This window comes from Petromyzon marinus, chromosome 21 (assembly GCF_048934315.1).
Source record: "Petromyzon marinus isolate PM22_M1 ecotype Great Lakes invasive population chromosome 21, UKy_Petmar_22M1.pri1.0, whole genome shotgun sequence".
NCBI classification, from domain to species: domain Eukaryota; kingdom Metazoa; phylum Chordata; class Hyperoartia; order Petromyzontiformes; family Petromyzontidae; genus Petromyzon; species Petromyzon marinus.
Window position 1 is genome coordinate 13,037,866 of NC_133687.1, and position 12,315 is coordinate 13,050,180.

The 12,315-nt window shown below is 49.2% G+C and overlaps 1 protein-coding gene across 4 annotated transcripts in view; it reads left to right on the forward strand.

Annotated features, from left to right (window-relative positions):
* The window catches only part of LOC116944610 (muscleblind-like protein 2a), a 46,947-nt gene that overhangs the window by 3,746 nt on the left and 30,886 nt on the right, over nucleotides 1-12,315 (forward strand). For 3 of the 4 annotated variants that reach the window (XM_032958328.2, XM_032958330.2, XM_032958329.2), the window contains exon 2: nucleotides 5,372-5,442. The exons of the other annotated variant lie outside the window; for it this stretch is intronic. In XM_032958328.2, the coding sequence (XP_032814219.1) occupies nucleotides 5,409-5,442 (34 nt within the window). In that variant the 5' untranslated portion in view covers nucleotides 5,372-5,408. The remainder of the gene's footprint in view (nucleotides 1-5,371; nucleotides 5,443-12,315) is intronic. 4 annotated transcript variants of the gene reach the window in all.

Genomic DNA, 12,315 nt, shown 5'->3' on the forward strand with positions numbered 1-12,315 from the left:
AAGTGCTGTTAGCGAGCGCTATGAAGGCCCGCATGGCACACGGGATGGCCAACACCATGCCCGACCGCCTTTGTCTCCCCAGTGGCAATGATTTTACACACCGTACCAGGTACTCATTTGAGGCTGAGTTTAGATTAATCGTCACTGATGTTGGCCGTGAGCAGGATTCGAACTCTGGTTACTGGGTTAGTAGCGCAGCGCGCAAACCGCTAGGCTGCCGCTCCCACACATACACACCCACACATACCCAGCCAATACTCAGGACTTGAACCAAGCATCATAATTCTTCTGGCTTAGTGTCTCTGAGACGACCATTATGCTCCCACACCCATTCCTCTTCGAGAAATGGAGAGATGCCCAGACCCCGGGCTTGATCCCAGAATCTCAGAAGTGCTGGCTTCGTGTTTTTGACATGGCCATTTTGAACCCTCTGCAAGAGAGCGCGAGAGACATGATCAGACCAAGAGCTCAAAGCTAGGATATCGGTAGTTGCTGGCTTCGTATTTTTAACACATTCATCATGAACCCCTTGGGAGATAGAGACATTTAGACCTTGAACTCAGAATTTTAATACTGCCAGCTCAGTATATCCTTACATGGCCTTTATGAACATCGAAATATTTATTTAACGATTAAATTATGTTTTATTTTACCAAATAAGGCCCAACTGAACTATATAGCTGTTTGTTTGCAGAAGCGACCTTGCTATCACAAACGATAGCCCAACGAAGTGCCTTAGCATGTGGAAATGTTTCGCAGCCAAGTTCTCTAAACGCATTTTTGATTCCAAACGTGGAGAGAAAACCCAGAGTGCCTGGAGAAAAATGCACACAACCACGGGGATAACATGCAAACGCCAAATATACAGGTGTCAGGGTCGGCATCGAACCCATGACCTGTATACCAGGTGAGGTATTTAGCATCTTTCCACCGCAGCGCCCCTTGGTTTTAACCAACGATAAAAATTGTGTTGGCTAAGTTGCTCCTACATGAACATGGAATATTTGTGGTGCATGCGTGGTGTCTCTGACATGACCATTATGAACTCTCTGTGAGAGAGAGAGAGAGATAAAATAGACATTGAACCTAGGAACCCAACAGTACCAGCTCGGTGTCTGACGGAGCCATTACAAACCCCCTGAGAAAGATGGATAAACAACCCAGTTAGTAGACTAGTGGCCAAAATGCACTACACGTTTGCTTCAGCCTGGTTCTATTTGATGGGCAGCAGAGGGAAGTCTAGCTCAGTTTATTTCTCTTGCACTTCTCTCCAACCGCCTTTACCAACCCCCATTGACCAGTGCGCTGAAGTATGGTCATGTAGCACCAGTGACTCACACGGTGTATGGTGTGGGGGGGGGGCCCTCATCCAGCAGTGGATTGACAAACAATGGCAGTGCATTGGCATTAATTAAACAAAAGTGATTTTTTTTTTTAGTAGATCAGGCCCAATGAGATATACAGCTCTTTTTTTTTAGAAGCAACTTGGCCGGCCACAGATGATTGCTCAACAAAGTGGCTTATCACGTGGTAATTTATAGCAGCCAAATATTCTTAAACACACGTTTCTATAAGAGCGCTATGACAGCTCGCCTATGATTTTTAAATAATTTTATACTCTATACAGCTACAGTTGAAAGCAATGAATAGTTTATTTGTTTCGGCTAGATCACGTGAGTACAGTGCCAATGTGTGTTGCGCACCCTCCTCCACCCGACAGTCGAATGAGTAAAGTTGTCACTTGAATAAGCGCGCCGATGTGAATTGCTTCACCACACCGCTATGTTGAAGGGCAATCCACAGAATTTAACAATCATGTATGACGTTCCAGAGCTACACTGCTAGAGCTGAACTCTGGAAATCGCCCGACGATGCTGAACGTAGTGGCCAGCGAAACGTCGTACCTCACTGTTGAATGCGTATGGGTTGCTCTTCAACTTACTGACATGGTAAAGCAACACATCGGCGCGCCAATTTTAGGTGGCGACTTTATTTATTTGACCGTGTCGGGCAGTAGGGAAGGGTGTACAACACACATTGGCCTTGTGCTCTTGAGATCTGACCAAAAAAAATAATTATGAATCATAATATTAGTCATGAAAGCCTTTGCTCAATTTACATTTTAAAGTTAATGCATTAGAATTGTAAATTTGGAGAGGGTGGTTGGGGGGAGGGAGGGTGGCAAGATAAATCTGTAAAGATGATCCAATAAGAACTAACAATAAATTTTGATTTAAAGCTTTCGTGACTGCAGTAATTCATATTCTTAGCTCTTTCGATAAAGTCACGTTGAAGGGAAATAATAAAATAATAATATATACACATAAAACAATAAAAAATCTCACGACGTTTCGACCATAACACAAACGGTCATCATCAGGTGTGAAAAACCAACGGCAAGAAACACTTCTTTCAAATGTTTCTTGCCGTTTTTTTTTCACACCTGATGATGACCGTTTGTGTTATGGTCGAAACGTCGTGAATTTTTTTATTGTTTTATATATTTTATTATTTTATTGTTTCCCTTCAACGTGACTTTACCGAAAGAGCTAAGAATAACTAACAATAAAGTTGTATATAAGGTTGCTCTGCGATGAGGCGCTTAACCCACATTGATTCGGAGAGTTGCCAATAACCTGGCGGTAAAAAGGGCCAACGTCAAAAGGATTCACGTTGCCAGCAGAGGTGATGTCGCCGTTACGTGTAACATCGCCGAGAATGTTGCACGTCACCTGCCTTGTGACGTCACCTTGTTGCGGGGGCTTGAAACGCCAGCATTATTGTCGGCAAATTTAACACTTCTGCGGACGTGCGCACGTTGGGAAACTGCTACAGAATCCGCGCAATGTGCAAGATTTTTCTTCCTCGTTTTGCTTGCAAGCGTTGCTTCGAACTGCTATCTCATAACCCAGCACACACGCACTAATTGCGTGTGCGTGTTGGTTTAATTAACGGTCAAAATGTAGAAGTCCCGGTATGAAGATCTCGTTCTCCCTGCAGCCCATGTCCACTCCCGTTTTCCCCTCTGTGGAAACATCGTGGCGTACGAGTAGGAACCGTTGTGAAAAGTGCCGGTACACTCTTCTTGTTTGGTGTTGAGAAGTATGGTGTATCGTAGTATATACCAGCACACTTCGATGATGCTACACAAAAATGTAACGTTGATATTAACGTGTTAGCAGCTCCATTATCGGCCGTGGGCCCCAAGTCAAATGCATTTGAATTTCATTGGAGCAGTTCCACAGATTGGGGCAACCTTTGGGAGTCAAAGTTTCACACTTGTTATAGTATTACGTTGTGAGTGTCATTGTGAAGGTGACCACCGATATGTTCAGAATACTTGTTCTTGTCTACCGAGTCATTGGTTTGATACGAGCGACTCAAATCCATCGTCTCTCTCCATCCCAGCGTGGATGAGAAAAAAATATCAGTTTGGCCCACCCAGCACGCCCGACGCCGTCGTATTTTGCGAGCGTTTTCTCCCGTCGAGGAAGGTTGGGCAGATGATTTGCATCTGACTTGGTCAGCCCCGATTGGTCGACGTGCTATGCCCAAGTCAAAAGCCACTTGGCAATTATGCCCACATTTTTTTGTAAAGTGTCTGAAACGTACGTCAGAGATCGTGGAATTGCCCAATAGCATAGACTTCTCCGCCCCGTTCCCCCTAACTTCCTATTGGCTGTTTCCAATGGCAGGCTGTGCCAGCCTTGAGCATTGAAGGGAATTAAGCCTGAGATGCGGGTTGTGGTGAAGGCGGAAAGCGTAGATACATGCACTACGCAGGCTCAAGCCTGCTTAACCTCTTGAGAATGGGCACATTCCAGGAAATTTGGTCATAGGCACGTACAGAATAGTTCGTTTGTATATTTCAATCTGCGTCCATCACTTGGGAGCGGATGTCCTGTGTTCGTTTTGTTACAACACTTTCATTTGCGTTATAATTAGATTTGTTTAGATTCTATATGTAAATATGCTGACCAGTCACTGGACACACATGTACACGATTCAATGAATAATCACAATTAGAGTTAGCAATTTTAATCATGAATTAGCCTCGATTATGCTGTTGCATTTGCAATGTCTAATATGGCCAAGTCATTCATTCTTCTCTGCTGCTCCCATAGTCTGAAATGCCCTTCTCCCCGGCCATCCGTTCCGGATACTTTCTGCCTCCTGTTCACATCCAGGCTAGACTCTTCTTTTCTCTGCCTACAACCGACTGCGTCTCTCTATAAAATAAGTAAGCCAAGAAATGCGCCATCAATGACCTGAGGTTTCTTGACGTAGTTTCAAATTAAACGCTGTGTCTGACAGCTACATTTGGATGTGAGAATTGTTCTTCAACTTACTGGTGAGCTTAAACAAAAAAATGTAGCATGATCAACGCTTTTACACAAGCCAATTTAATTATTATGGTTTTGTCGGGTCGCGGAGGGTTACGCAACCTACAAATGTGTCCAGATCATGAAGTGGCCTCACTGAAAATCTATTATATGAATCCTTATTGTATTGCATTTACTCACACAGAGACCCCAAACTCGCATAGACCCATAGACTCAATCAAAAGCCCATAGACTCGCATAGTGAGCTACAGTCTCAAATCGAGACAACCACAACACTACGTAGCGGTGAGGTCACCATGGCGCTTGTGCCACGCTTGTTGCACCTGGAAACCCTGTGAAGTGTCGAAGGCTTGCTGGCAGGAGGTCACGGGACAGACCCAGGTGCCATGGGTTCATTGACTGAGATGACTGGCAGATGCACTACCTTTTCTCCCTAGTGTGCCGACTTGCTGCGTTTTATACACCCCCGCTCTGTTCCTAGTTGTGAGTGTTGCTCCTCTGCCCTCCGCTGTTGCTGGAGGACGACTGCCTCCAACTGCCCGGAAGCATCCTTCACGAGCCTCCTCCACAGAGGCCGATCATAGACGCATATACCCACATGGACACTCTAGATTAATTTAGCCAACTGTTACATCCTGCCTCTGCATAAAATAAACATTCCCCCTCCATCTGTACAGTGTCTTAATATGCGGTCACATTAATATGCCGCATATATCACTTTGTATTGTAATTATATGATAACATAGTCTGTGTCGCTACGCCTATATAAAGGTGACACCCAATTGACGTAATTGCACAGGTGTGCTTGCCCTGTTTGGCCACAAGACGTTTATATTACAGGACTGGGGTGGTTTTTTGTGGCCCGTGGCCTATAAATTATCACTGCGTTGTGTGTGCGAGGAGCTCGCGTGACACTTGCAAGCCACTAAGAGGCACTACAAAATGCACAGCGCTCGGATAATTCACAAAAATTGAAGAGATGCGCGACACCCCCGCTCCGCCCCCCCCTACCCCCACCCCTCCATCAGATTGTGGCTGTTTTCGCGATTCAACGTCCCAAGTTCGATGCAAGAAGAGATTCCGTTCCCTTTATACTTGGGTGAGTGTAGTGGCCTCGGTTGGCTGCAGATGTCACGTGAACGCACTGCATGATATTCGTACACGGTATAGTCGTTTTTGCCAATTGGTTCGCTTTTATTAGGGCCTCGAAAGACAAAGAAACCCACTGCCTCCCCCGTGTAGACTTAACAGACTGATGGGGAAAAATGCTGCAAGCGAGCATCTGTTATGGCCGGCTCAGTACACTATGCAGTAGGTGATCAACACCACGCCTGGCCGCCTTTGTCTCTCCAGTGGCGATGTTTACACATCGCACCAGGTATTCATTTGAGGCCGAGTCGACCTAAGGGAAGCCCAGGACCGGTTCTGATAATCGTTACCGGTGTCGGTCACGAGCGGGAATCGAATTTGGATCACCGGGTTCGTAGCGTAGCACGCTGAACGTTGCGAGACCGCCTCCCACACTTTACACCTGCCGTGTCCACCTGTCTCCTCGTTCGTTCTCTCATACCCCCCCCCTCTCCATCACATTGCTCCTCGCTTTCTCACTCGCTCTCACCCGCGATCCTCTCGCACTCTCTCACCACAAACACTCTCTCCTTCCCATCAACGTGTTCACTCCTCTCACTCGGTCTCTCCCACCACCGTGCTCCACGCTCACTCTCACCACTGTCCCGCATCCCTGTTCCCTGTACCACTCCACTCTCACCTTACAGGCACAACCTTTACTCTTACATCACCACCACCACCACCACGTTCTACAGTATCACTCCCTCCCCCTGCCCGTCTCTCGAATCGATCGCAGCCCGGACAACAGGGGATTCGAGCCAGATTTCCCCAGCGAGGGAAAGAGGGGGTAGAGATGGGGCTGGGACAGAGAGGGAGAGGAGGAAAGGGAGAAGAGAGATTAGTCAGGGGAATTGTCCACGTAGCGATGATTGCGACGGAGATTGTATTCATGGGCACCGAATAATTCACTCCCCGCCTAGCACCACCCTGCCCCAGTTTCAATTGATTCTCGCGATTCGGTGTCGCGATTCGATTCCAGATTCAATTCTATTTTTGTCACTTTTTTGGGGGGGGCGGGGTCGCTTATGCAGTCTTGTTTGCTCCATTCGCCTAAACATAACATAAAGCAGCAGCAGCAGCAGCCATGGTCGAGACACTTCTGGACCAAGGCCTAACCCAGTCGCTCCCGAAATGTTACAACCCGCACTAGCGATCCATCGCACTCCATCGCACTCGTGCGCATGAGCGGAACTCATCGCTACATCTGCACAGCGGCCATCGTCTGGGGTGCGTTGCCTCCTTCGGCTGCCGTTCTGTCACCCGTCTCTGAATAGTGAGCGTGATCATTTCTTTTAAAATGGTAAATCGATGCCTCATTGCGCAGCTATTTATATATTTTGGCTGCTGTACATTTCCACGTGATGAGCCACTTTCGTTGAGCTATCATTTGTGGCCCGGTCACTTGGGAGAAATAACTAATAGCTAAGTGGGCTTAACCTGATTAAATTAAACATTGTTTAGTTTTGGCTTATTTTTACTCATTTGCTTACCTTTCCTTAACTTTGAACTCCGATCGTATTTTTGTATTGTTTGTTGTAACTTTCTGACCCCATGCCTCCACTGGACATCTGTGAAAAAGAGCTTCATAGCTCACCGGATGCTGAACAAGCGAGCGGACACAAAATCAACGAGGCACCATATGAACAATATATAATCATACAAACGAGACCGACAGTACAGACAATACAAGAATGTGGATTCCTAGAGTCGAATCTTAACCCCAACATTGTGTCTGAATCATCGCTTTGTGGGGAGTCTTGAAGTGAATAGTGACGAGTATGTGGGTTCTCCTCCCGGGCCCTGCCCATAGCTTTTGCTTGTTTTGCTCTAAGTGTGCCATTCTTATAAATGGTATCAGAATGGAAGCGAGGAGTCACGTTACACAATCTGTTTAAAGTTTATAAAGAGTCACCGTAGCTGCCTTCGGGCATCGTAGAGTTTTGCACACGTTTTGCGGTGTAAATGCAATGTACCGCCCTTCCTCGCTCCACTGCTGCATGGGTCATGAGGGTTGATGTGACCATACTTCACCACGCTTGTCTCAGTGCACATTGGTGAGAGGCGGGAGCCTGGTATCCTGCTCGAGGTTTGCCGGGTTATGAGCTCGGTGTGCCAACCGCCGCGCCACCGCAGCGTTTATACTGCGTTACGTAATGGCGCCGAGACAGTCGTATTAGCGAGCACCTGTAACGGTCGACTCGAAAGGGCTGGTGCCGGTGCCGTGGCCAGCACCGATGCCGTGGCCAGAAGGATGACGACTACCTGGCCGCCTTTGACGTTGAACAAGATGCCACCGTGAACTTGACTTGGGGGAGGAACTGGCCGGTGTAGATAACAGGTAGCGGGGATTGAGTCCAGGTTGCTGTCTACGAGGTTCGGATTGTGGAACATTACGAGAATGTTGCTACAGTGACAAATCCATTCCTCCCCCCCCCCCCCCCGCATAGCATGCTACGGCTGTTGGGGCAAGTGCTGCAAGCAAGCGTTAGTTAGCCCAGTTCGGTACACTACGCAGTAGGTGACAACGCCACGCCCGGCCGCCTTTGCCTCCCCAATGCTGAAGCTTGCACCAGCGTCGACCTCGGGGAGTTCCCAATACCGGTTTGAATATTTGCCGGCAATTTTGTTGGTTGTAAGTGGGAAGTAAACTCGCGTCACTGGGCTCGTAGTGCAGTGCACCAACCACAGCACTACCACGCCCCCAAAAGGACACACGCACATATGGCCACATTCACGCGCAACTGCAAAGGCAAAGAAAAATATCCCCCATATAGCCTTAACAGACTGTTGGGGCAAGTGCTGTTAGCAAGTAGCACCTATGAAGGCCAGCATGGCACACGAGGGGCTGGGTGGCCAGCGCCACGCCGGTCCATCTTTGTCTCCCTTGTGGCGATGTTTACACAATGCACCAGGTACTCAATTAAGGCTGAGTCGACCTAGGGGAGGCCCAGGACTGGTTCATATAATTGTCACTGGTGTTGCCCGTGAGCGGGAATCGGGATTGTCGCACAGCGTGCTAATCAGTGCACTGCACACACATTCACACATCCGCACATATGCTCATGCATGCATGCATGCAAACCCAAACATCCAAAAAGGTAAAGATCCCCCACATAGCCAACAGAATGCTGAGGAAAGCACTGTCAGCGTTCACCTATTGATGCGAGTCCGAGTGCTTTTATCTCCCCAGTACGGATGTGTACACGCCGCACCAGGTACTAATTTTAGTGTCTGTCGACCTACCTGAGGCCCGTTTACCAGTTCACATAATTGGCATTGTTTGCTTTAAAATGGAATTGAACTCAGGTCAGCGGATTTCGTGGCGCAATTTGCTAACCACTATCCGACCGCTCTCCGCAACCACACACACAGACCGACGCACGAACACACCCTACACTCGGACAATAGCCCCTGCTCTAGCCCGTGTTGTTTGTGTGTAGCCCCCTCTATCCAGCCAAATAGAAGCCGCTTGGTCATTCGGTGGCTGGGGTACATGGAAGCTACATGACCAAGCCCTGCAGCCTCGCCCGTTGGAGGAACTCGCAGACGGTACTCCGTCCAGATATGTCAAGGATGAGCTCTTCGCACAATCCAGTCTGGTTAAATCTGGGATGGATAGTAGGCAGGACAGCCTGAATTTTTAAAGCCGGCGCAGATGTTCCAGTTTCATGTTTTGTAAGCACAGGGCAAAGAGGGCATAACTGTGTCCAAGCAGACCGGGCAGCGTCACGGCCAGCGTAGTGTTACACAGTGGATGGAAAGATAAGGCTGCTCGACTGAGTGAGACTTGTGTTACCACACACCAGAAAATTGCCCAGATATGGGATCTCCTCTGCACTCTTCATAACTACTCTATTACTCACAGAGTGTTAGGCAGTGGAGTGTTGGGATGTTAAGTTTTAGTATGGTTGATCGTAAGGCCACACCACGTATTCGTGGACTGCTCCAGGTTAGCAGTCTAAAACTCAGCCATTACCAGGTCCATAATAATACGAAACATGGTTGCCCCGTAGGGAGCCATCCATAGACCGAGGCTTCGATCAGCCTCATCCCATTGTATCTCTACCAGATGAAAATTCCTCTGGTACAACCAACCATAGGAAGTGTCTGAGAACTGCATGGTCAAAAAAGATGTGAAATAGTGTAGCGGCCAGAGGGTGTGCCTTCTTTCACCCTAATGGCTCTGGATCTTATGGCGTGTGTGTGTGGGAGTTATCCACAATCACACACACACACCTACTAGATACTCACACCAAGATATCCTCACACACAGATACACAAAGACAAAGATCCCCCTGTGTAGCCTTAACAGACTTTTGGGGCAAGTGCTGTTAGCGAGCACCTGTGAAGGCTGACACGATACACGAGAGGGTGGGTGGCCAGCACCACGCTTAGACCGCCTTTGCTTCCAAAGTCGCGATGTTCACACACCGTATCAGGTAACCATTTGAGGCCGAGTCGACCTTGGGGAGGCCCAGGACCAGTTCAAATAATCGTCGTCGGTGTTAGCCATGAGCGGGAATCAAACTCGGGTCGCTAGGTTCGTAGCGCAGCACTACTGCTAACCACTACATTACCGCCTCCCACTCAACAACAACAACCGCCATTCGCCACTTAAGTGGCGGCGACGTCACAACGCTTGTGCCAGGCTGTGTGCACCTTGAGGCCACGTGAAGTGTCGAACGCCCGCTCGCAGGAGGTCACGGGGCAGACCGACGTGCCACGGGTCGACTGACTGAGTTGAGTGGCTGATGCAACACCTGTGCCCCCTACTGTGCCAACTTGCTGTGCTTTAGCCACCCGGCGCTCTGCTCGTTGTTGTGAGCGTCGCTCCTCCGCCCTCCGTTGTTGTTGGAGGGCGACTGCCTCCCAACTGCCCAGTAGCATCCTTCACGAGCCTCCTCCACAGACACCGCTGGTACCAGTCATCGGCAAGTCCACTCAGCTCCACATCCTTCCGTACCACATAACTCCATCTCTTCTCTAGCCCGTGCCGCGCCCGTTTAGTTCCCCTCGATCCGGCCGAACAAAAGCTGTTTAGGCATGCGGTGATTTGGCAAGCGGGCTACATGGCCCAGCCAACGCAGCCTTGCCTGCCTGAGGAGCTCACCGATGGGACTTGGTCCAGATCTTTCAAGGATTTGTGAGCTCACAATCCAGCCTGGTTAAACCCAGGGTGGATCGTAGGCAGACCAGCCTAAATGTTTCTCACCGGCGAAGATGTTCCATTAGGGGGGTCCACGTTTCGCAAGCGTAGAGAAGGAAGGGAATGACTGTGGCCGAGAAGACCTGAAGCTTCGTGCGGAGCGACAGACCAGGTAGCTTCCACACAGTGTTACGCAACCGATGAAAATATAATGCCGCTCGACTGATTCGGAGTGAAACCTCTGCTGTTAAACCGGAGCTGGTCATAAACAACACTGCCCAATTATGGGAAACTCTCCACTCTCTCCACAACTGCCCCATCACCAATTGGAAGTTGTGGGGGTGGAGTGTCCGATGGTACAAAATACCCTGGCAGGTGCTTAGTTTTGGTGGGGCTGATGGTAAGGCCCCACCTCTTAGTGGCAAGCTCCAGGTTTAGCAGCAGCGCCTCCAACTCCTCCTCTGAGTGAGCAGCGATTACCGGATCATCGACATACACAACATGGTTGACCAATAGGGAGCCATCCCTTGACCGCACCAGGGCATCGATCAGCCTCTCATTATTTCTGTACCAGATGGAAATTCCTTCGGTACAGCTATTGAAGGCCTCACGAACTATGTGGTCAAAATATATGTTATATAATGTGGGAGCCAGAGGACAACCCTGTCTCACCGCAAGGTGTACTATTAGATATTTTAGACGTGGTTTAGTGGTAATTTATTGAATGTGGAGGGGTTACCAGTCCCTCGCACCCGTCCACTCGCACACAGATGCACACACGCACACGGATACACACACACAGATACACACACACGTGGTGCCAGGTGGTGGCTTTGCCCTCCCCGTGCGCCTGGGAGGAGCCCCCTTCTCGACCACTTACACCAATTAGCGGCTAATTAGGCATGTCAGGAGGGTGGGGGGGGGGTGCGGCGTCTGTGCCCCTCCCTTCTCCTGACCCCCCGCAGTCTCCTCATCCATGGCCTCGTTAAATAATCACCATCGTCATGGATACCGCTCGGTGCCGCCACCAGCACTGCAGCTCCCCCTCTTGTGGGGGAGTTCAATCCCTGCCAGGGGTCCGGGGTGGAGAGGTGGAGGGAGATGTCGGGGGGGGGGGGGGGGGTAGGGTTAGGGGTAGTCGCGGGGTTGCCATGATCCTACCACGTGTAACGTACGATTTCGCATATCCACGAGAATCGTATCGTCCATCCAGCAAAGTATCGTACGTAAATACCCCTGTAACACACATCATGGCTCGCAGTGAGCCTCGACTATTGTAGAAGTTATTTAAATTATATTTCCTTCTTGTTCTGTCACTGACAGTTGCGGGCGTTATGTGCGTCTGTGTGCTGCAAAGTTACCCGGCATTACAGGACCGACCCACGGGCAGGTTTACGGCAAGTGAGCCGCAGTCGAGGAACTTTAAGGCAATCTCCAATGGTACTGGAAATGCTGTGCGGCAGAGCGCAGCGTCGGTGCAATAAACAGTGTACACGTTTACAAGACGATGAGACATCGATTTCGCGATAATCGTCATTCGTCGTTAACGTTGATATTGGAGCTAGAACACACATCACGGCGATGCTCGAGTAGGTTGTAACGACGCATCAATTCGTAACCACGCATCAATTCCTCTGCACTCTTCATAACTACTCTATTACTCACAGAGTGTTAGGCAGTGGAGTGTTGGGATTTTCG